The sequence below is a fragment of the Amia ocellicauda genome, chromosome 3, assembly GCF_036373705.1.
Source record: "Amia ocellicauda isolate fAmiCal2 chromosome 3, fAmiCal2.hap1, whole genome shotgun sequence".
Classification (NCBI taxonomy): domain Eukaryota; kingdom Metazoa; phylum Chordata; class Actinopteri; order Amiiformes; family Amiidae; genus Amia; species Amia ocellicauda.
In genome coordinates this window covers 53540378-53566659 of record NC_089852.1, presented here as the reverse complement: position 1 = coordinate 53566659, position 26282 = coordinate 53540378, and the positions used below count along the sequence as shown (strand labels likewise).

The window sequence follows — 26282 nt, the reverse complement described above, 5'->3', positions numbered from 1 at the left end:
TTTATTTCCCGTTTGTCTCTTTGCTATTCACATTTCTCAGTGCGCTTCTACATTTCGTAGCGTCTCTTGGATTTTTTTTTTCGACAAAACATTGAACTCTGTCAATCAGAGCTAGTGGGCGGTAGCCAGTGCGCTTATTGCCCTATCCAGTGCTCATAATCATCTTCATAATCATGTTCATAATCATCTTCATGTTCATCTTCATAATCATCTTCATGTTCATAATCACGTTCATCTTAATTTTGGCACTCATCACCCTCCATACCAGTCACCGTTCAAGGCTAATTTGCCCCCTGAGCGAAGGGAACGAGGGAGCAAGTGTGCAATTTGGGACGCAGCACTTGTTTAAATATAGTGGCTGCATTCACGACACTTTCCTGCCGGCTAGAGTGCAGACGGGAGTCTGCGTGTGACGTCGCCGTCTGCGCAGATGGAGTGTGGACAGTTCCCTTTGTGCTTCACCAGCTTCATACTTTACAGTGTAATCAGAAAATGGGCCATTTAATCAGTTCAATCAGATTTCCTTGCCAGGTGTGCAATTTACAAATGCACATAATACGTGAAAATTAGGTTAACCACTAAAACATGCATATTATTTTCTTGTTGAACTGACAATCTTTAAAATATTATATTTCTGTTGTACTTTGCCATATCTAGCATGAAATTCATAAGATCCTTCATGACATGACTCAAGGGCGATTCACACCCCTGACTAGGTGGCGCTGGCACATGCAGTGAGGTCTGTCTCTGATTGAAACACACGTCTTCGTCACAAAGGGCTCGTTTATTGTTTTGAAGCCGCGGCTGCTCCAGCGCAGTTCCTCTTGAGAAGCTGCACGGCTGCGCAAACGCTTTGGGCTCCGCTGAGTGTTTGGAAACCACAGTTTCGTCGCAGAGTATGCGAAAAGTCTGCGCAGACTCAGCAAAGTATGCGTGACGTGACGCGGCCTATGTGTATGGCGAATACAACCATGCACCCCTCCTCAACGAGTGACCCGTAATATGTATAGGGAACTGTAGTTTCCGTAAATGTATTATTGAGGGAATGACTTAAAAGTTTTGGAAAAGTAGACTACAACTGCCAGTTTGCACAACGGTAGAGGCAGTCCTACGTTCGTATTGTCGAAAAGAAGAGGGAGACTCGAACGTGATGAGACAAACTACACTACAACTGATAAACTACACCGAGGGTCCACGGTTTCAGTTGTTCTAATACAGGTATACACACACACATATATATATATATATATATATATATATATATATATATATATATATATATATATAATCACACGCCGTATTTTCCTTAGAAAGATGCATATTTTCGAAAACTAAGCTATGTGTCGTGCGTATGGTAATTTAATTGCATAGCCTACTTATCAGTAACTTAAGACATTCACGGTTAGTTTTTTGCTTAGGTTCAACAAACATTCTCCATTAACATGTGAATTGAAAATAAACTACTTAGGCGTTCTTTGATAGTGTTATGTTAACGCTTAACTCTGCCGAAGGGAAGTTATATGTGCATAATTGTAGCAATCTTTTGCGAATGTAAAAATATACGAATGCACACTATAGTACTAGCTACCTACTGGGTGTTATAGAACAGGTGTTAATATAATGCTTTGTTTTCATTCAGACTTAAAGACTCTAGCCTGTGTGTGTAGATACAATGCAGAAAACCTCAAGGTTGAAGCGTGAATTGCAGCTGCTCAGCACCGAGCCTCTACCTGGGATATCGTGCTGGCCGAACGACGGGCAAATCGATGATTTAAGAGCTCGTAAGTAGCCTCTAGTAGTGCCAATTTTGAATAAATAATTGTTTTAATGAATGTTATTGAAATTGTTGCAGAATACACCCTTCAGTCAGAAAGTTTTATCTGCGTTGTAAAACGCAAACATTGTTTTCTTTCGGTTTATATATTATTGTCTGTTATTTAATTATTCTCGTTTGCGCAACGTTTTTTTTTGTTTTGTTTTCAACATATCTACAGTTTTGCACTATTCCATACCAAACTTAGCAGTTTGTTTGCTCAATGTCCAGAATTGTATGCTATTGTCTATTATATTTATTTTAGTAAACATCGATTTCAATCAAATCATTCCTAATTCTGGAATTTCTTAATCAGCTTTTTTCATTATCACATGTACACCGATCAGCCATAACATTATGACCACTGCCAGGTGAAGTGAATAACACTGATAATCTCTCCTTATCATGGCACCTGTCAGTGGGTGGGATATATTAGGCAGCAAGTGAACATTTTGTCCTCAAAGTTGATGTGTTAGAAGCAGGAAAAATGGGCAAGTGTAAGGATCTGAGCAACTTTGACAAGGGCCAAATTGTGATGGTTAGACAACTGGGTCAGAGCATCTCCAAAACTGCAGCTCTTGTGGGGTGTTCCCTACTGCAGTGGTCAGTACCTATCAAAAGTGGTCCATTGATGCACGTGGGGAGCGAAGGCTGGCCCGTGTAGTCTGGCCCGTGTAGTCTGATCCAACAGACGAGCTACTGTAGCTCAAATTGCTGAAAAAGTGAATGCTGGTTCTGATAGAAAGGTGTCAGAACACGCAGTGCATCGCAGTTAATTGTGTATGGGGCTGCATAGCTGCAGACCAGTCATGGTGCCCATGCTGACCCCTGTCCACTGCCGAAAGTGCCTACAATGGGCATGTGAGCATCAGAACTGGACCATGGAGCAATGGAAGAAGGTGACCTGGTCTGATGTATCACATTCAAGGTGTTGACTTGGCCTCCAAATTTCCCAGATCTCAATCCAATCGAGCATCTGTGGGATGTGCTGGCCAAACAAGTGGAGGCCCCACCTCGCTACTTACAGGATTGTACTATATTGTACTACAATTGTACTATAAAAACATCCTGTAAGTTTCAGAACTCAAAACTTTCTCGTTAGTCTAAAAACAGCTTATATTGAAGCCAATCTGGAAAAATGACAGGATGTGGAATGTGCCACTTTATTACGTAATAGTGTGGCTAAACCCCGCCTCCGCAGAAGAAGATCAATGCCTGCTTCTACATTACTGCCTGTTTAGCCCCGCCTACTGATTAATGCGTATAGTAGATAAATAACGAGAGAGGCAAACGCAGGTCTATACAGAAACCAAACGATAAAGATGGCTCCGAAGACGACAAGACGCTGTGCATTGTGGAAAAAGACAGTCTTTGCATTGCCTTCCTTCTGATCCCAAGATTAGGAAAGAGTGGATGAAGTTTGTTCACTTCATTTTACCACGGATTAGTTTACAAACAAGGCACAATTCGACGCAGGATTTTCAGAAAGATTGAAACTAAAAGACGATTCTGTGCCGACTATATTGGATCCGACAGTAACGTCTTACTAATTTATTAGAATTTTTTGAACATGCAACTGCAGCTGTAGATCATGTGAAAGCATATGATATGATATACTTAGATTTCCAAAAAGCTTTTGATAAGGTTCCACACCAAAGACTGATCCTCAAATTGGAAGTTGTAGGCATTCAGGGTAATGTAAGTAGATGGATTATGAACTGGTTGATTTATAGGAAACAGAGGGTGTTGATTAGAGGAGTTGCTTCTAACTGGAGTGAGGTTGTTAGTGGAGTTCCACAGGGATCAGTACAAGGGCCTTTCCTTTTTCTAATCTATATTAATGATCTGGACTCTGGGTTAGTTAGCAAACTTGTCAAATTTGCAGATAGGTGGCTCAGCAGATACAATCTTGGCAGCACAGGCTATTCAGAGGGACTTAGATAATATTCAGTTTTGGGCCGACACCTGGCAAATGAAATTCAGTGTGGACAAGTGCAAGGTAATACATGCAGGTAACAAAAATGTCCACTATAATTACACTATGGGAGGTACAGATCTAGATGAAGTAATGCATGAGAAAGACCTAGGAGTCTATGTGGACTCCTCACTTTCTCCATCCAAGCAATGTGGGGAAGCAATAAAAAAAGGCAAACAGAATGTTAGGGTTTATTGTCAAAAGTGTAGAATTTAGAACAAGGGAAGTAATGTTAAGACTGTACAATGCACTAGTTAGACCTCATCTGGAATACTGTGTGCAGTTCTGGGCACCACACTTCAAGAAGGATATTGCTGCTTTAGAGGCAGTTCAGAGGAGAGCAACCAGACTTATTCCAGGTCTCAAGGGGAAGTCCTACTCGGAGAGACTGAGGGAACGGAACCTTTTCACCCTGGAACAGGGACTTGATCCAAGTCTTCAAAATCATGAAAGGTATCGACCACATCACACTAGAGGAGCTTTTCCAGATCAGCAGGGACACACGCACCCGGGGACACAAATGGAAATTGGGCTTCAAGGCATTCAAAACGGAAAACAGGAGACACTTCTTTACACAGAGAGTAGTCACAATCTGGAATAAACAACCCAGTGATGTGGTAGAAGCTGAAAGTTTGGGAACATTTAAAAATAGACTGGATAGGATCCTTGGATCACTTAGATATTAATGGACACCAAACTAGCATGATGGGTCGAATGGCCTCCTCTTGTTTGTAAACTTTCTTATGTTCTAAGTGTGAGTAACTGTTTTTATTACGTGGTCACTAATTGCTTTGTCTGTTATTACAGATAGTTTGATATGTACTGAGTATTTATGCATTTTTAACCTAAATCACAGCAGCATCCATCTCTGAAGGATGTAGGCTATCAAACATACATGCAGTTTTCAAAACAATTCCACATGTGTACTGATGGGGGAGTTGAAAATGTTTAAATATGCAAAACTGTTAGCCAGTGGGCGTTTACTTCCGAGTCTACAATCCGCCACGCCCATTCAAACGGTGTGTTCCGATGAGGGGGGTCAAAACAGGACAGAAAATAGCCTATTACTTCTAAATTATGATGTTTTTTGATGTAAAAATCTTGATAACATTGTAAGTGGACCTCAGAGAACAGTACAAAATAAAAAAAAGGCAGTTCATGACCCCTTTAAATAAAGGAGACAGATTTTAATGCAATGCGATTTGAAATGACTTACAATGCGTGAATAGCATTGACCATCTAGTAAGAAGTTGCCCTGGATAACTGATATCTGGTGCAAAAAAATACCTTTTCAATTGTAGAGGGTTCTGTACCCAGAATGGAGTGGTGAACCTGTTGATAACAGGTAATAATTTGTGAACTGAAAGTTTATTCTTGTTGTCCTGGTTTCCAGTGTTTGTTTGCGATTTCGTGGTATAGGGGTTTAGCCTTAAGCCTATACACAATGATGTAGTCCTAAACTAGGAAAACGAGACATGGAGAAGTGTATGCCTTGATAACGTGTTTAATTATTATTAAAGCAAAACATGGCTTGATTGGTGTTGTCGGCAGTCCAAACCCGACTCTCCTGCTTTGCTGTAGGCAGCCGAATATAGACCCTGTTGTGCAATTGCACTGCCACTTACAAGCAGAATTATATTTAAGCAGAATACGCGTTTGAAGCCGGATACAGACAAAATAGCCTGTGCATTTTACAGCACAAATCGGCACATTCGTAGCATAAAGGACAGAGACCACTGTTAAGTGGTTAAAATATAATGTGTAATATCTCAAGAACCATGTTGGTACAAACAATTATATTTGCTGCTCAAACCAGCACAAACGTGGCACAAACGAATGACACCACTTTAGATCGATTTGGAGTTTGATGAGGTGCTAGGTGATTATTTATCATTGCTGATAAATAAAATATGAATATCTAAAAAACTATAACTGCACTGATGAAAACAAATACGGCACAAATGTAGCACAAACGAAAGCGACATATTGTTGCGATTTGGACGTTGATGGGGTGCTGAGTGACATCACAGCTCATACAATATAATCTTTAATATCTCGGGAACCATACCGGCACAGCGATGATTTTTGTGGCACAAACCAGCACAAATGCAGCACAAACTAATGCATATATTTTTATTAATATTCTGAACACTACACTACACAACTACAAAGGTTATTGTTTTTATTGCAGTTGTGTTTTGGACTACCATGCCACACTCACTTAAAGCTGTTTATAACTCTATACAGGTAGTAACTACAGTCATAGTAATTATTAAATGCTTATAGGAAACCTAGGTGCTCCATCCGCAAACACCATTTGCCATGACCTGTGACCTTCCTGGACTGAGATGCAGCACGTTACTTCTGTTGCAAGGTGCCATCAGATATTGAACATCTCATTATGCCTTTTAGGATGCTGTTATGGGTAAACATTGGAACACCAATGGGAATTCCTGTATGAAGTTACCAAAAATGCTATCAGTTTTCCCGTTCAGAGCTATGGATCATGGGATATTGCAATAAAAAATAAATATAAACGTGGATGGCTTATAGCACCTTATAGCGCACACAATGTTATAGATGTGACTAATTTATAAATCGACAGCAGTATGGTTGGGGAGGTGGAGGATGACTGTCGGCATATCGTTGTCATGGTTGCACAGCAGTTATGGTCGGTGAGATGGATATTGTCCTACTAAATGCAGAAAGATGTGTTATCCATACAACTTTTTAAATAAACGTACCTATATAACTTTAAAATATAATGCGTATGAATAATAATCATAATAAATATTTGATATTGTCAAAAATGTTCCCAGCTTCATTATTTGAAAGCGTTCGAGCGTTCTTCATTGAGACCATATTCAGAAAAGGCATTTCCTCGGATTCACTTTCAAATTCACTTTCAGGACTGTTTTTAAAATATTTTAATTTTCTGAAATACCTAGGTTGTATGTAGTATGACGCATTTAACTGTGACAAATTTAATTATTTAAAGTGAATGTAAAAGACAATATATAGCTAATTGGTTAATTCATTATGTAGTGAATGTATTTCAATTTGTAACTAATTTGTCAGAAGTGAAAAACAAGTGATCACATTTTCTTCGCCTTGTATTATTCTTCAGTGAGCTGGTTTCATCCTTTACAAAAGTTTACAAACTAGAGGAGACCATTCGACCCATTGTGCTCGTTTGGTGTCCATTAATATTTAAGTGATCCAAGGATCCTGCCCAGTCTATTTTCCCAAATTTTCAGCTTCTACCACATCACTGGGGAGTTTTTGTGACAACTCTGTGTGAAGAAGTGTCTCCTGTTTTCCGTCTTGAATGCCTTGAAACCCAATTTCCATTTGTGTCCTCGGGTCCTTGTGTCCCTGCTGATCTGGAAAAACTCCTCTGGTTTGATGTGGCCGATGCCTTTCATGATTTTAAAGACTTGAATCAAGTCCCCACGTAGTCTCCTCTGTTCCAGGGTGAAAAGGTTCAGTTCCCTCATCTCTCAGTAGGACATTCCCTTCAAACCTGGAATAAGTCTGTTTGCTCTCCTCTGAACTGTCTCTAGGGCAGCGATATCTTTCTTGAAGTGTGGAGCCCAGAACTGTACACAGTATTCCAGATGAGGTCTAGTACATTGTACAGTCTTAACATTACTTCCCTTGTTTTAAATTCTATACGGTTGACAATATACACTAACATTCTGTTTGCCTTTTTTATTGCTTCCCCACATTGTTTGGATGGAGAAAGACCTAGGAGTCTTCATGGATTCCTCACTTTCTCATGCGTTACTTCTTCTAGTTGTATTCCTCCCATAGCGTAATTATAGTGGACATTTTTGTTACCTGCATGTATTATCTTGCACTTGTCCACATTGAATTTCATCTGCCTGGTGTCAGCTGACAACTGAATATTATCCCTAAGTCCCTTTGAATAGCCTGTGCTGCCGAAATTGTATCTGTTGAGCCACCTATTTTAGTATCATCTGCCAATTTGACAAGATTGCTAACTATCCCAGAGTCCAGATCATTAATATAGATTAGAAAAAGCAAAGGCCTGATCCCTGTGGAACTCCACTAACAACCTCACTCCAGTTAGAGCAACTCCTCTAATCAACACCCTCTGTTTCCTATAAATCAACCAGTTCATAATCCATCTACTTACATTACCCTGAATGCCTACAGCTTCCAGTTTGAGGATCAGGCTTTGGTGTGGAACCTTATCAAAAGCTTTTTGAGAATCTAAGTATATCATATCATATGCTTTCACGTGATCTACAGCTGCAGTTGCATGTTCAAAGAACTCTAATAAATTAGTAAGACATGATCTGCCTCGTCTAAACCCACGTTGACTATCTCCAAGAATCTTTTTTATTAAGATGCTCCATGATTTACTGTAATGCGGGCGAGACTGATTGTTGGCTCAGTTTTGTCCCCTTTCTTGTAGATTGGTATGACGTTTGCCACCTTCCAGTCAGTTGGCACATCCCCTGGTCTAAGTGTCTTTTGGAATATTTGAGTTAGCGGCCTATAAATTTCCCTAATTTCTTTAAGTACTGTTGGAAATGTACCATCTGGCCCAGGTGATTTGCTTGTTTTTAATTCTGCTAGTCCCTTTAGTACCTCCTCCTCATTTACCCTGATCTCTCTTTGGATTTGACTGGACTGGTTGTTAACATGTGGCATGTTATCCTTTTTTCTTTTGTAAAAACCTTTGTGAAATACTCATTTAGATCATTTGCCACATCTTGTTCATTTTCTAAGATACTTCAATTTTTGCCCTTTGGCTGTTTCACTTCGTCCTTTTATTGACCTCTTGCTGTTTTAGTGTTGAAGAAAGCTCTTTGCATTAGCTTTCATGTTTTCATGTTGCAAGTTTCTTTCTATTTCCCTCTTTGCTTTCTGATCTCTTTCTTCACATCTCTTTGCAGTTATAATATATTCATTCTTTGTATTTTGTTTAGTCTCTCTCTCTTTTGAGAACTACAGGGTTTTGTTCTGTCTTTCAGAGATTGTTGGTGGTGTGAACACTCCTTATGAAGGAGGGCTTTTCTCCCTGGAAATAAAGATTACTGATCGGTAAGGAGGAGATTTTTCTCAGTCTTTGAACATTATGGGCTGGCTTTACAGGCCCAAATTAGCACTAATCACGTTCTACCCAATATTATAGTTAGAGTAGTCCTAGATTGGTGCTTTTGTGAAACTAGCCATAGGTGTTCAGATGCCTTGTGTTTGTCATAAAATATGCAAATTGGTAATATTCATATAACAAAATGCCGTAAACATTGTCTTAACCCTCAGAGTACTAGGCCCACAGGGGGTGCTCTACGCACCTAGGCCTAGAGCACTCTCAAAAAAATCACAGCGCTTAACATAGCGCAGCAAATTACTTAATTTTACATAAATACATATAAGCATAATATGAAACCTATATATCACAAGAAACATAAGAAAATGACGTTTTTCATTCTTCTATAATTCGTTTATTTTTTAAATTAATACAGAAATGTGCATTGGCAAAGAAACAAAACTTATAAAGACGCCATTTTTATTTTCGAAACAACCCAGTTTAAAGAAATAACCTGGTTTATAAACACTTAGAAAATCATATGAATCGCAATAATGTTCTTTTTAAAATACAAAAAAACGCAGATGTTTACAAATAATTGTTCAAGAGATATAATAAGTTTTGCAAGGAGCACACCCGTCTAGAAACTTATCAGAATTACACCGCAAAACAACAAAAATGAAACTTATCGGACGGTCGGCTTGTGCTGTGCACATCTTCAAAATGTGCAGATTATTGTTGTTGTCTTTATTTCTACCAGTAATATTTAATAATAACAATACTAATAATAATAAATATGCATTGCCTACTTTGCATTGATTCTAAACGCGTGTGTTCGGCTGGGGGCAGATGTGATCTTTCTCCTTTGCGGAGAAATCGGCCGGTCGGGGTTGCTGTGTGAAAATATATCTCGGACTATTACTACTTATTTATTATTTATTAATCTTACCTTGCATTTACATTCACGTGATAAACTTCTGCCTCCCCCTCTTCCAAAACGCTGTCATAACTGTACAATACTAATCAATGTGCCAAATTAAAAGTTTACAATACTAAAAAGTTTGTTTCATTTAGTTTTACCGGTCTCAGAAGTAGTAAAATGGTCAAAACATCCCCCATTTGACTCCTTTAAAAGCGCTCTCATGTAGTGTGCATTTTCAGCATTTTTTCCCATCTTCTCTAAGAGATGGGTATTTTTTTTTTTTTTTTTTTTACAAATACAAAACTTGTTTGTTTTAAAACCTTTTTGAATGGTTCATTCCCTCAATCAACATCTCTGCTATTGGTTAAAACAATTTGTTGCTATGCAGATCTGTCCAATAAAAACCATTTTAAGGTTGAAAAGGGGGTGGAATTTTGGGCACCCTAGTCCTCTAGCTATGCTCCTGGGCGGGCCGATTTTCGGCACGCTAGTCCTCTGAGGGTTAAGTAATTTTCTGCGCTGTGAGTTGTGCGAGAGTGCTGTAGTCCTGATGCGTAGAACGGTCGCTGTGAGCTGAGGGTTAAACCATTTTGGCCAATGTTTTTTGGTCCTCAGTTTTTTGCTAAGTTTTGGTGCAGATTTCTCCTGGGCCTCTAATAGTATATTCTTGAAATATAACCATCCATTTGCAACTGAATCTGTATCCAGTGTGCCACAGTCTAACTCTTCCAAGTGCTGCCTCATACCTTCAAGGTTTGCTTTTCTAAAATTGTAGACTATTGTTTTAGACTTGGTCCTTGTTTTTTGAAAATATGCCTCAAAGCTAACCATATTGTGATCACAGTTTGCCATTGGTTTGCTAACTAATGCCCTTCTTACACTTATCTTCGTCATTTGAAAATATCTCTGGTTGGTTCCCTGACAAATCGAGTTAGAGAGCAGTCATTTACCTTCTCAACCATTTCTATTTCTGCTTCTGTAGTCCCAACTGGGCTTTCCCAGTGTATGTTTGGGAAATTGAAAGCCACATCCTTGCTACATGTAGTCCTGATTATATTGTACAATGCAACATCTTGCTGAATATCTGAATTGGGTGGTCTGTAACACACTCCTACCACTAATCCTCCGGATCTTTTATTCAAAAGTTGAACCCAAAAAGATTGTTTCGTTACTTGGATCTAATTTAAGTTCTTCTGCCTCAATGTCATTTCTGACATATAATGCTACACCACCCCCTCTTCGATTTTGCGTGTCTCTCCTAAACTGTGTGTATCTTTTCAACTTGTATTCATCCCCATAATTTTCTGTAAGCCATGTTTCTGTCACTCCTACAACATTAGTCACACGCCAGCACTGTGGCTTCTAGGTCTAACATCTTGTTCCTTATACTCCTGGCATTGGGGTACAAACATTTCAGAACTTTCCTACGAGCAGTTTCCCTTTGTTTTCTTTCCTTCTTAGAACATCTCCCGTTGTCAGAGCTCCCTGCCCCCCTGGTCCCTAGTTTAAAAGATTCTCAATTAGTCTGCACATATGCTCTCCCAATGCGTTAGCCCCCCTTCTGTTTAGATGTAGACTTTCCTGTGTGTACAGGTCTCATCTATCCCAGAAGAAAGACCAATGCCTCATACATCTAAAGCCCTCTCCCCTAAACCAGGATTTCAACCACGTGTTGTACTTTCTAATCTATGAATGTCTCCCTGGCCTGGCACATGGTACTGGTAGTATTTCAGAGATAACTACCGTGGAGGTTCTGCTCTTTAGTTTCTTCCTAACTCTTTAAATTTGTCTTGTAGAACCTCTGATATTCCCTTTCCTATGTCATTGATTCAAATGTGGACCGTGACCAGTGGATTCCCCTGGCTTTGGCCAGTAGCCCGCCTAGTTTAGGGAGATCTGCAACCTTAGCACCATGCAGGCAAGATACCATGTGGGTCTCCTTATCACTAGAACACACTGTGTGATCTACACCTCTAAGAATCGAGTCTCCTACTATAAATACCTCCCTGTGCTGGGGGTGCATGGTGCTCTGGTGCTCAACTGCCACGAATTACCCTCTGCGCTATCACTGTCCAACTTTGGTGTCTGGTAGTTGCAACCTGTTAGGCATTTCTAGCTCTAGGGTTGTCTCTTCTACAGTGTATGCGTGCCCATTTCTGCCAATATGACCCAGCTGTTCTCTACACTTTCCTGTTCTATGGGCTCAACCTTCCTAGGTGTTGGCGTACACACTATCTCTCTAATGGGCTGATTTGACCAATTCTTCCAGATCACAAATACAGTGCAGATCAGCAATCTGAGCTTCAAGATGACGTACTTTGGTCTCTAGGACCTCAACATTCTGACAGCGTTCACAGTTGAATTAATCCAGGAAGGCAATCATTCTGCAATCCTGACACTGTAGTTGCTACATTTAGTAAGTTGTTGGTGCCCTTAACATTGTCTCTTGGTTTTTGTCCCCTAATTCAACTGCTTGATTTTGTTACCGCACAGCTGCTTACATACATTTTGTTTTTGTTTTAGGTAGCTTCCTGCCACCAGTTGACACCTCACTGACTCCACCTACAAATTCCTTAACTAGGTCACCTTTCCTTCAATCTAGTTACTCAAACCAATACAACAGCTGGATTGAATTAACTACAATTAAGGCAAAATAGGAATAAGATTAATTGCAATTAATGCAAAACTAAAAACAAGATTACTGTCTAACTGACTGAATGCATTGTAGTAACACAACAAAATTAGCTTTCTCTCTAACAGCAGGCTTCTTATAGAAACTATAGAATTACCATGCATCACTCTGCCAGCTTTCATGTCGTGCAGACTTTCATAATTCTGCATAGAATCTGGCCATTTAGCCAGTGAATGCCCAGCTTTACCACAGATTCTGTGCAGAATGAGTAAAGTAACATTGCTCTCGAGTTTTCAAATCGGCAATGCAAGAGATTTGTCACTTGAAAAAAAAAAGGCCGAAACCAGTCAGCCTGAGCCGTAGTGGTGGGGTGCATGAATTTGTTGAGCGAGTGGGTGGTAAGTGCGTGTAGCATAATTTGTTGTTGCTACAGATGTGAAGAACCTGACAGACACCTATTCCAATGTCTCACACAACAAATTGTTTTAGTTTCTATTGCAGCTGCAGGGTATTATACACTGCTCAAAAAAAAGTTTAATTGACTTGGTGTTATACTGTGATTACGTGTTCCCTTAATTTTTTTGAGCAGTGTACAATCGTTGATATACAATATTGTCTATCAGCACAACCCTAGTTGCTATGCATTTTAATGTTGCTAATCAAACTGTAAATTCCTGGTTCCATTGACCACAAGTGTTTAGTGTATATGGCAGACAGATTTTATTCAAGCTCCATCCATTGCATTGTTTGTTTTTGCATTGCAAAGCAGCATATTTTCAGAACAGAGTAGGGTTCCCTTTTGAGTTTATAAATTAATTTTACTGAAACCTCCTGTCTTTTATTTCTATAGATATCCCTTTGAGCCTCCAAAAATGCGATTCCTGACACCCATATACCATCCTAACATTGACACTGCTGGAAGAATCTGTCTTGATGCTCTCAAACTGCCTCCCAAGGTATACAAATTGACTGAATTCTTCAAAGCAGGTATTTAGAGCAGAAAATAATTGCTCTGTTCCAGCTCCGCTCTGGTCAGTTAGTGGATGCTTCAGCTCCTGGTCAAATTAAATTAACCGTATAATAGTTATTTGAAAGAAAGGGATGTAACTGATTTGCAAAATCTTTTTATTATAATCATTTTTTGTTCCTTAACATTTTATTTTTTTAAATAACTAAAATGGTGAGTCTCAAGGGATCTATAGTTGTGAGGTGAGGGGGAGTTCTGACTGCAGCTAAGGAATATGTGTTTTGTTTAATTTTTGGTTTGCTTTGTGGATTTGAATAATTTTGTTTTTACATTACGTAACATACCTGCACATCTTTTAAACAGCTATATCATCTATTTTTTGCAAGGTATGAGTTTGTTTTACTAATGTTTGATATGTAATAATTTTTATAATTCAATTTAAAAATGAATCTAATCAATTAGTGTTATAATGAATACGTGCATAGCAGGTCAAGCAAAGCAAGGAATATCTGTATCTGTACCTTACTTTTGAGATGTCTACATAAAATGCATGGTGATGTTCCCTGGGGTGTGTTTAAAAAAAAATAGTTATGTTTCCGCCACAAACGCATGCCAGTGTTCTGCATGGTCTACAAAAAGGATAAAGTTTCAGACACTGCGCTGTCTTTTTTCAAATATCCGAAGTACATCCATGCAGTAGATTTAATACGGCTTGTGAGTTGGAAATTATCTTTTTCAGCCATTTTTCTTCCAAGATGAGGGAGACTGCTCAGAGTATCATATACACTATATAGGATTATATAGAATTGGCAATCCAGGCATTACGCAGTGTTGCATCTTTGGTAAAACTATACACTTTTTTGATAACAGATTTGTCTCTGACCATAGGGAACATCCCAACACCAAATAACAAGGTCATAATGGTTGAGACACCTACCGCTGTCTCAACCACTATAACAAGGTCATAATGGTTGAGACACCTACCGCTGTCTCAACCACACTGCACCAAGTTACCTTCAGACACTCGTCTCTCCATACATTCCCTCCAGACCACTGCGCTCTTCCAGTGCCAGAAGACTTACTCTACCTCCTCTCCGTTCCCCTTCCTCCAGAGCCGCTCCTTCTCATCCCTGGCCCCTAAATGGTGGAACGACCTTCCCACCAAAGTCAAAACGGCCTTGACCTCATTCCGGCACTTACTCAAGACGCATCTTTTCAGACAGTACTTATAATATTAGTCCTTTTAACCCCCGTCAGATAGCACTTCACAGATTGTTATTATGCTTCTTGTGTTTTTGATTTGTTTCCTCCTTGCTCCCTTTCCCATAGCCCTTGTGACCCTACATCTTGACAGCACTTAGCTTTTACCATCCAGGATGTCGGACCTCACTTACTGTACTTGCCTGTGTAAATTGTAAATTGCTGTTTTATGTAAATTGAATTTGTAATGATTGATGCCTTTATTGAACTGTATTTTTGCACTTTGTCTTGCACTTATGTTAATAATAATTTTATTTTCAGCATCACTATTAAGGCAGCTTGCTATGTTGACAAGTAACTGGCCACCTGTATTTATTGCAAACCAGAAGTTTTCGAGGAACAAGTGTGCACATTCCAATGCTCATAAATATTCAATTGAAACAGTCTGTTCGAACTGATATCTGCCCCAGTCTAAGTCAGTGTAGTTGCCTTTGTTTTAGCAGAGATGTAGTGTAGATGTGACCTGTCTGTATAAAACCCACACCAGTTCTGACCCCTATTCTGTTCCCTGTAGGGAGCCTGGACACCTTCCTTCAACATCTCTACTGTACTGTCTTCAATCCAGGTGCTGATGGCAGAGCCTAACCCAGATGACCCTCTAATGGCTGATATTGTGAGTCATTATTTTTAGCAATGGACTACAGAATTGGAGATCTGCGTTTCCTACAGCCATATGTTATGTGAAGTGGTGAAAATAACACCTTCACATATATTCATGCAATAAAAGAAAAAGCTTATTGATGTATCCACTAACTTGAAAAATGTGTGCACTGGTGCTGGGGAAGCGGTTATCAATGTTTTCCACCTGCATAGTGAGGAATGGTTCCATCACCTAGTATGAAAATAAATCATGTCAAATTAATAAATTATAAATATTATATATACACAGTGTGTGTATATATATATATATATATATATATATATATATATACTGTGTGTATATACTGTGTGTATATATATATATACTGTGTATATATATATACTGTGTGTATATATATATACTGTGTATATATATATGTGTATATATATATATATATACTGTGTATATATATATATATATATATATATACTGTGTATATATATATATATATATATATATATATATATATATATATATATATATATATATATATATACTGTGTATATATATACTGTATATATATATAATCATACAGTTTGAAGTAGGCAGGAATTTCTTCTTGGAGTGCCTTCAGCCCAGTGTCGGGGGTCTGCCAGGAGTTCCACCTGTCCCTAACTAGGGTCTTCTCCTTAAGTAGGACCAAGGACACCTTCAGTGCTGTCACCTATAATACATAATTACAACACAATAATGTCACAGATGCAGAGTCATTGTTCCATTCTTATAAACTTTTTGGACAACTACATACATACTTCCTGATTCACTTGAGAGAAGAAAAGGGCTCTTCTTTGGAAGATCTGGAACTGCCTTTGCAGCTTCTTGTGCACCACCTTAAAAGTAAAGACAGGTTAATAGTAGAAAAGTACAGTAACAGTCTAGAAATAGAAAGTAAAAATGCTATGAAGAAAAGTCACCCTCTTACCTGCATCAGACACAGGGCTGGGGGGGGAAGAACTCATTTTTGGCAAAGTTGAAGAGCCCATGAGCAGTGGGCTCCTTCCTGGCCTGCAGAGACAGGTCTGCCAAAAGAGCTGGGAGGATCCAGCGGACATCTGTTGCCTCCTTGCTGCTCTCCCACCTTGTCTGATTGCCTCCCTGAAAAGCAAAGGTAACACTTTGCATTGAAAGTTGCATGGTTATATAATAAATCTATGTATCAGACATTATGGCAGTTCATTAAACCTGCAGTTTTAATTGTGGGAGACTGAAAACTTTTTCTATCTCCTGGAGGCTGTCAGTACTGTTGCTGGATCCCTGGTAAAACCAGAAGATGGTTCCCAAGGTCCTCACATACTGTGTTAGATAGGGTACCCCTTTTGTCTGACTGATACAGTCTGACACAGCCAGGTTGAGTCGGTGGCACACGCACGCCCGGGAACATATCTGTGAGCCGCTTTCCCACTCCTGACTTCTTGCCTAGAAATGGGATACACATTTGAATACAAATTTAAAAGTAAATTATGTTCAGACTGGTATAAAACCAAATAATAGATTTTTGGAAACCCACCAATCATCACAGATGCTCCATCACTTGCAAACGATGAAAACCCAGCCATGGGGAGCTTCTTCTGGCTAGTTAGAGTGGTTAGGATGGTCTCTATTAGGCTTGCTGCGTCTCCAGCCTGGACTTTGCAAACATTCAACACCTTTGACTTGACTACCACAGTTCCAGTGTGATCTGGGCCTAGGTAGCTAGAGAAAACAAAGTAACACTATTGTCACTCTCAGTTTCTAGGTGCACCATGAGTAATTTTGATCATATTTGACCATTTTACTTGCCTCACAACAAGACCCAACTTTGTGGTGACAGAGATGTCCGTCGTCTCATCAACCATTATGCCCCAGGCTGGGGACTTGGACACCTCTGTCACCAATTGGTGGTCGAGCATCTTGCCGATTAGGTCCAGCATCTCATCTGTGATGTGACTGCTGGTGTAGGTGGTGTTGGAGCCAGCCTTAAAGTAAATCATAATTATTACTCTTAATAGCTTTTCGAAAACAGATTGTTGTATAACAGCTATTGAAATTATTTAAATATTGCCAACTTACTTTCAGTCCATCAAGAAAAGTGCAACCCAGCCTCCTGCAGAGCTGGAGGAGTGGCTCATAACTGGTGTGGTGGGGCCACTTTTGTTTTAAGCACTCATACATGATCTTAAAACAACCCTTCAGTGCTTTATGGTCCGTGTCCATCTGTGCCTGCTCTTTTCATTATCAAGCTGAAAACAAAACAAACAAATACAGGCGTTGTAACAGGCGTTGTCTGGTCAGCTGATCCCACAACTCCTGTACAGTTTAGGTTGCGTTGTCTAATAAGCATGCCCACAAAGTGATTCTGCTGTAACGATTTATTCAGGATAAGTACAAATGTATAAAGCATAAAGAATTTCAGCAGTCTTGTATGCATCAGCATTCATCTGAAATAAAATAAAATCACAGCATTTCAGGTTTTTCTTAGAAAAGAAAAAGAAACTGCAATATAAAATACACACACACTGAGGCCCACAATTACAAATTAGATTCTGCGCAGGAAACGTATACCCAATAAAATAAAATACTGCAAAAGTTTGCCACAGTTTTAATCCACAAATTTGTAAAATTCTCGTCCCTTGCAATTAATTTAAAATAAACCAAAGCAGTGCCCTAGCAATGTTTATATAAAATTTTACTTTAGATTTACTTAAAATAAAACCGTATTAAAACAAAATACACCCACTTTCAAAATATTACTCGTAACGTTTTTTCATTAACATTTGTAAGGTATTTGAAAAGCAGTAGTTAAAAATCATTATATATATACACTCACCTAAAGGATTATTAGGAACACCATACTAATACTGTGTTTGACCCCCTTTCGCCTTCAGAACTGCCTTAATTCTACGTGGCATTGATTCAACAAGGTGCTGAAAGCATTCTTTAGAAATGTTGGCCCATATTGATAGGATAGCATCTTGCAGTTGATGGAGATTTGTGGGATGCACATCCAGGGCACGAAGCTCCCATTCCACCACATCCCAAAGATGCTCTATTGGGTTGAGATCTGGTGACTGTGGGGGCCAGTTTAGTACAGTGAACTCATTGTCATGTTCAAGAAACCAATTTGAAATGATTCGACCTTTGTGACATGGTGCATTATCCTGCTGGAAGTAGCCATCAGAGGATGGGTACATGGTGGTCATAAAGGGATGGACATGATCAGAAACAATGCTCAGGTAGGCCGTGGCATTTAAACGATGCCCAATTGGCACTAAGGGGCCTAAAGTGTGCCAAGAAAACATCCCCCACACCATTACACCACCACCACCAGCCTGCACAGTGGTAACAAGGCATGATGGATCCATGTTCTCATTCTGTTTACGCCAAATTCTGACTCTACCATCTGAATGTCTCAACAGAAATCGAGACTCATCAGACCAGGCAACATTTTTCCAGTCTTCAACTGTCCAATTTTGGTGAGCTTGTGCAAATTGTAGCCTCTTTTTCCTATTTGTAGTGGAGATGAGTGGTACCCGGTGGGGTCTTCTGCTGTTGTAGTTCCCTTTTCACACCATTCTTTGTAAACCCTAGAAATGGTTGTGCGTGAAAATCCCAGTAACTGAGCAGATTGTGAAATACTCAGAGCGGCCCGTCTGGCACCAACAACCATGCCACGCTCAAAATTGCTTAAATCACCTTTCTTTCCCATTCAGACATTCAGTTTGGAGTTCAGGAGATTGTCTTGACCAGGACCACACCCCTAAATGCATTGAAGCAACTGCCATGTGATTGGTTGGTTAGATAATTGCATTAATGAGAAATTGAACAGGTGTTCCTAATAATCCTTTAGGTGAATGATTTTATATATATATATATATATATATATATATATATAAATAAAATGTGTTGATGTCTTAAAAAGGTCTTTAAAAGCATTGAATTTGACTTTAAAAATGGTGCAAGAACCCTGTACAAGGTTATTTTTACATAGCCTAATTTTTTAATAATTATTTAACAAAGTTCTTGTGTTAAGTATTTTAAATAACATTTTTGCAATTGCATTATTTTGCATTTAATGTATGTCAGTTTTTGCAATAATAGCAATAACAGTTGTGTTAAGAATTTATTGTCGTCTAGTGGTATCGATAAAGACTTGGATCGTTAAGCAATCTCAAAAATGGTATCGGTATCAATAAAAGTTTGACCTTAACTCCCTGGCAACCAACTTATGGTCTAAGGTCAGGACATTTCAGATAACAGATGGCTGTAAAATGTATAGGTGAATTTAGGCAGATGAAGAATTTGTTTGAAATGAAATCTTTTGGAGATGCTTAAAAGTATAGAGTTAAAATGGTTAACATTTTGGTTTATGACAGATGTGCACTAAGATTATAGAATCACTTCTCTAACTTAGTCAGAAAGTAAAGGTAGCATATAATTACAATTAGTAAAATGTAATGTATTACGTAAAAATAGTGAGAACTGATCTTATTTTATGAACCCCAACACACAACTATACCTATGAAGTTATGTATTTTGTTAATCTGTAAACTGCAGTAAGTTTTGACATTTCTAATAGAAGCAGCCTTGAGCAGTCATTGGAAAGGGGGGAAAAAATACAACAAAATATTACAGTACCAGGTTACTGCAGGACCATAGTCAGGACATGTACAAATGTCTTTTTTTTTTTTTTTTTTTGGGGAGTGTTCAGAAGGTGTTGAATTGCAATTCCTGTTAGACAAAGACACTCGCATACAACTTTTTCCAGTAATTTTTGTTCCGACCTTTATTATATAATTTAAAACCGTGTAATTTTTTTATAATTATAGTAATAATAAACTGATATAAATACTGTATAAAGCAAATAAACAAATATTTATATCAGAATCAGTACAGTATAGAATAGTAATAACCAATAATTTGGTTTTAAGTGAGTTATGGACATTTATTTGTATGTTATGGAATAGTTTTGGAAAAGTCCTGGAATTTTTTTATGTTCTATATGTGTATGAACTCTGCTCAAGTGCGAATGGGGTATATGAGGATGTCAGTAACATGGTTCATCCTCTTTGGTCACAACCAAGGGTTGGTCTTCACTTTGCTATCCCGCTGTTTTTGAACATAGTGTATTTGGTTCAGCACTGCTTTACTTGCATTTGTTTTTGCTTTCACTGAATTCTTTGTATGTATCACCCTAAAAGTGTTTTTGTTTTGTGTAATGCACTGCTGATTATTTATTTCCCCTTCCCCTGCTCCATGTGCAGTCGAGGCAAAAAAAATGGCACCCTTGTACTTTTTTCAAATAACTCACAATTGTCCGAAAAAATTTATACCAAATAACAAAGCTGAAGATCTTATGTTATGTCTGAAATGAAAACATTGGAATGTCCTCCTAAAAGGACTGGCCCGATTTCAAAAGCCCATAACTCTGTAAATATCTGTAAAATATCACATAGTATAATTTGAAAGGAAATTGCTTGAATTTTCTTTTATATAGGCTCAGAACATAGCTTGGAGTAACACAATAGACTTAACACAAGATCATATACAGAAGTTGTTTTTTCTGCATGTTGTTTCACTATGCAAAATTATGTTTCACATCACCTAAAGAAGGCACCTCTATTTGTAAAGTAGGCTGAATCTCCACATATCCCTTCAGTGTTGTCTCAACAACTGTACTAATTCGTGTATTGATAGGACAAACAGAACCCACTGTATCAGGGCGTTTGAGAGAGATGTCCAAACACATACCCAAATGGCCAAACAAAACTGTTGCTGAATTAATACAAATAACCCAATAATACTAACAGATCGACAACAGAATCCAGTCGTTCTAAAAATAGCGCTCCTCAGCTCAGTCACGGCTTTATGCATCACCCTGTGCTCTGTGACAGCACCCGCGCATACGCATTCCTCTTGTGCAGAGACGCTATTGAATATCCGCCCAAACTGCATATCGTTTGAAAGCTGAGTTTATTGGCTACACGCCCCTGTCAACCTCACAGACACCACAGACAGTGTGTCAGTGTCACAGTGTCCCCATGGTGACCCAGGGGGGAATGGCGCAGGCAAATGTGTGGGGGGAACCCACTTGGACGCTCACAGATCCCTCAAATTTGATCGGATTTCTTTGCAAATAGGCTTGTTTTGTTTAGAACACACTAATGATTAATACAGTATATATTGTGTATAATATTTGATGTTCTATCAAATCTATCAAGGAAGTTCAGATCTGATGATATAAGATAGTTCAGTGCACTGTACAGAGAGTTTACACTTCCTGACATTCTGAGCTCTGTACTGGCGTGTGTTGCTTCTACCGAAACCGTTTCGATTTCGTTTTCTTCAGAACACTCTCTGCTTCCAGAATATGTCAAAGTTGTCAGTATTTTCTGAGATATGTTTCATTCTGACTCAGACAAAATAACCCCCCTCCACCCCCCTTCAGAATGCGGGGGATTTTTTTTTCTTGCATCAGAGAATTATTGACAGCATTAGAGAATTCACAGGATACCACTCACTTGGCAAACACAACAGTGAAGAGTACACTTCATATTAAACTGAAACACAACCTTCTGAGGGCAACAAAAGAGGTTAATATATCCATTTCAATCTGAAAATAAACATGGCATTGACAAAATTGGCACTATAGACTTCATATTTGGTAGTACAGTCTTTTTGGTCAAAAGCACTTCCTATGGCCATCAATTAACTTCCTACACCTCTGTACGGGCAGTTTGGCACACTTTCTACTCCAGTTCTCCCAGATTTGAAGGGTGCCTTCTCCCAATTGCAGTTTTGATATCTCTCCACAGTTTCCAATGGGATTTAGATCTGGACTCCTTGCTGGCCACGTCTGAACAGTCCAGCATTTTGTCTTGAACCATTCCTGGGTGCATTGTGAAGTGTGTTTGGGGTCATTGTTCTGCTGGAAGACCCATGAGCTTGTTGACACTGGGTCTGACATTGCACTCCAAAATTCTTTGATATTCCCCTGATTTCATGGTGCCATGCACATGTTCAAGGCACTCAGTGCCAGATGCAGCAAAGCAATCCCAAAACATCACTGAACCTCCTCCATGTTTGAGTGAAGGAAGGTGTTATTTTCCTTGAAGGCTTGATTTTGTTTTCTGTAAAAACGTAGAGATGGTTTGCTTTACCAAAAAGCTCTAATTTGGTCTCATCTGTCCATAGGACATACTCCCAGAAGTGTTTTTGGCATGTTCAGGTGTGTTTTGGAAAAATTGCAGTCAGACTGTCTTGTGTGTCTCTCTTAGCACTGGAGTCCTCTTGGGTCTCCTACAATAGTACCCCCTTTCATTGGGTTGGTGACGGAGGGTGCGAGTTGAAACTGTCGTACATTGTGTCTGAAGGTCAGCTTAAATCTTTGTGCCTGAGGTACTTTCTCCACCAATCAAACTATTTTTCTCTGCAATATTCCATCAAATTTTCTCTTGTGGCCACGTCCAGGCAGGTTGGCTACAGTGGCATGGGCCTTAAATGTTTTGAAAATATTGTTATGATTATAACATTGATAATCACCTGCTTGAAATCAAATTATTTCTAAGTACTTCTAAAAGGTGCCAATGATATTGTCTGGGCCATTTTAGGATTTATTTGTGGAATAAGCTAAGATTTAGTAAATTATTCAGATTTGTTTTGTTTAGTTCAGCTGCAAACCAAAGACCTATGGATACCAAAAGATTTTCTGGAAGAACTCATGTATTTAAAAAAATAAAGTGCAGGGGTGCCAATAGTCTTGGCCATGACTATACAATACTGATTGCACCAAAAGCATTTTGTTGTCTTGCTTTTCTGCAGCTTTAACTAGTGTTGCAAAATGTTGATTTTTGGGATCTATCTAAAATTATAATTTTTAAGAGATACCATAATTTTTATTTTCACTTAATTGAATGGCTACAAAATTAATAATCACTGTGGGAAGAAATTACAATTGTTTCACCTGCTGAGATCCAAATAAATTTGTGATTGTTTCCATAATTTCTTAGTTTTGATTAATCCATACAAACTCCACCTGTTGATTTTGAGTTTAATTCCCCTCAGTGATCAATGCAGTTTAACATAGATATTTTAGTGTTCAAAATGTCACTACTCTTTCCTTCAGTGTGAAACTAAACCCCAGTATCTCACAGGAAATCATAGCAAAGTTATACGTCAGAGATTTATTCTCAATATGTGTTTCCTCCAGTCTTCTGAATACAAGTATAACAAGAAAGTTTTCTTGGAGAAGGCAAAGAAATGGACCGAGAAGCACGCTGTCCAAAACAAGGTGAGCTGCTAATGTCCTTTTGTATCTGTTTATATATTATTATTATTATTATTATTATTATTATTATTGTATGTTTTATCCTACATGGCCAGAAGTATGAGATTTGATTTAATGTTATGAACAAAACATGATTAATTATTTTAACATCCTATGCAGTTTGTGATGGCTTCTTTCAAAGTTCCATATTTTGAATGGCTTTGACTGTTGATAATTGTTATATATTTACAACCAACCACATGATGGCAGTATCCATCTGCTGTTAGTATTGTAGCCAGAGCAAGATGAGTAGCCTATGCATTACTATTTAAAAAAGTAACTTCACAGATTAAAAAAATAAGATCAGTTCAGAGAGGGCAAGACGTTTTTTTAATGCAAATATTGTTTTCTAGAAGTACATACTAATACATTGTATTAGTGTACTAAAAATAGCCATGTGTCCATATATAGGATGGAGGTGTATTGTTGACTTATAAATAGCCCTTTATTGTTTTAGGCCTTCAATGATGTTGAAGAGACCGTAATAGAAGATAACTCCAATAAAGCTGCACCATTATACTGAAAGAGAGAGTCTGTAAGAATCTTGCTCAGTGCAGTGGAAGACCACAAGGAGTCCTGCTTCTGAATAAGAACATGTATGTCTATCCCTAGTTGTCACTTTTCTAATTTCTTTGTTTACCAGTCTTCGAGGGATTTATTTTTCTCTTTAATTCATTTTACTCACCACATATATTGTCTATCAATAAATTACATTTAACTTAAGTTGTTAGTTTTAAGCATGTTTCTCAGGTTTGTGTGTGTGTATATTTGGGATGGGCATTTGGCACACATTTCACTATTCAAATCTATTTTTGTTATTTTTGTTAGGGGGGTAAACAGCTAGGGTCACCGTATGGTATGTGTTAATTAATTATACAATTAAGTGTTCATTTCCAGATATCTGCTGCTGTTTCATAGTTTCCTTTCCTTTTTGAGCATGGCATTTACAAAAATGGGGCACACTGGATACAGATTGTCCAAAATGGATGGTTATATTTCAAGAATATACTACTAGAGGCTCAGGATATTATTTACCAAAACTTTAGCAAATTGAGGACCAAAAAACTGGCCAAAATGATTTAATGCAAAAACATATCAAGATAAAGAAAATGTTGTATAGTGCATACAAAAGGGATGTAGATGAAACAAACTACAAAGAATATGTTGAACTGCAAAGAGATCTTAAAGGGATCAGGAAAGCAAAGAGGGAAATAGAATTAAACATAGCTCTTGGAGCTAAAACTAACGCAAAGAGCTTTTTTCAATTTTACAACAGCAAGAGGTCAATAAAGGAGGAAGTGAAACAGCTAAAGGGCAAAAATGGAAGTATCTTGGAAAACGAAAAATATATGGCAAATGTTCAAAATGAGTATTTCACAGAAGTTTTTACAAAAGAAAAAAGTATAACATGCCACATGTTAACAACCAGTCCAGTCAAATCCAAAGAGAGATCAGGGTAAATGAGGAGGAGGTACTAAAGGGACTAGCAGAATGAAAAACAAACAAAATACCTGGGCCAGATTTTGATAAGGTTCCACACCAAAGATTGATCCTCAAATTGGAAGCTGTAGGCATTCAGGGTAATGTAAGTAGATGGATTATGAACTGGTTGATGTATAGGAAATGGAGGGTGTCGATAAGAGGAGTTGCTTCTAACTGGAGTGAGGTTGTTAGTGGAGTTCAACAGGGATCAGTATTAGGGCCTGTGCTTTTTCTAATCTATATTAATGATCTGGACTCTGGGATAGTTAGCAAACTTGTCAAATTTGCAGATAATACCAAAATAGGTGGCTCAGCAGATACAATCTGTGTAGATGTGTAGAATTTAGAACAAGGGATGTTAATGTTAAGACTGTACAATGCACTAGTTAGACTAGTTAGATCTGGAATACTGTGTACAGTTCTGGGGTCCACACTTCAAGAAAGATATCACTGCTCTAGAGGCAGTTCAGAGGAGAGCAACCAGACTTATTCCAGGTCTGAAGGGAATGTCCTACTGGGAGACTGAGGGAACTGAACCTTTTCAACCTGGAACAGAGGAGACTACATGGGGACTTGATTCAAGTCTTCAAAATAATGAAAGGCATCGACCACATCAATCCAGAGGAGCTTTTCCAGATCTGCAGGGACGCACGCACCCGGGGACACAAATGGAAAGTGGGCTTCAAGGCATTCAAGTCGGAAAACAGAAGACACTTATTCACACAGAGAGTCATCAAAATCTGGAACAAGCTCCCCAGCAATGTGGCTGAAGTGACAATTTGGGAACATTCAAAAATAGACTGGATAGGATCCTTGGATCACTTAGTTATTAATGGACACCAAACGAGCATGATGGGGTGAATGGCCTCCTCTCGTTTGGACACTTTCTTATGTTCTTATTTTTCCTTTGAAATTGATGGCCAGAGTCTACGGCGACACAGTCACTGATGCTGACAGGCGGAGGCTCCAGCTGGCTCACACACCCCACTGTGCCACACACCGGCAATCTCCCAAAACACAAGACCCCCTCCCTCAATAACCAACTATATATTTTACCTGCACTTCTGTCATTTAGAAACTGTGTGTTGTGCCCGGTTGTAATTTTGTACTGTATTTAGCACTTTTGTATCCTGTAAGTTGCAATGGATAACTAGGGCTTCTGGTGAGGAATAAATAATAATGTATTTTACAGACTGCACAGCGCATATAGTCTCGTGAATCAATCGA

At 38.6% G+C, this 26282-nt stretch overlaps 1 protein-coding gene across 1 annotated transcript; it reads left to right on the top strand.

The window, feature by feature from the left end:
• Positions 1–947: 947 nt before the first annotated feature.
• ube2t (ubiquitin-conjugating enzyme E2T (putative)) lies at positions 948–24296 on the top strand. The gene is made up of 7 exons (XM_066699925.1): positions 948–1218; positions 1640–1781; positions 8792–8861; positions 13255–13360; positions 15146–15244; positions 23457–23537; positions 24031–24296. Exons 2-7 carry the CDS (start codon positions 1673–1675, stop codon positions 24094–24096), a joined length of 531 nt encoding a protein of 176 aa, XP_066556022.1. The 5' UTR covers positions 948–1218; positions 1640–1672; the 3' UTR covers positions 24097–24296.
• The last annotated feature ends 1986 nt before the right edge of the window (positions 24297–26282 follow it).

What these genes read in the sequence shown, in the direction of transcription:
- ube2t (XM_066699925.1), top strand. Translation starts at nt 1,673, where the DNA reads ATGCAGAAAACCTCAAGGTTGAAGCGTGAATTGCAGCTGCTCAGCACC. An exon ending in AATCGATGATTTAAGAGCTC is followed by an intron (nt 1,782 to 8,791) that starts GTAAGTAGCCTC and finishes TCTGTCTTTCAG; the next exon opens with AGATTGTTGGTGGTGTGAAC. An exon ending in GAAATAAAGATTACTGATCG is followed by an intron (nt 8,862 to 13,254) that starts GTAAGGAGGAGA and finishes TTATTTCTATAG; the next exon opens with ATATCCCTTTGAGCCTCCAA.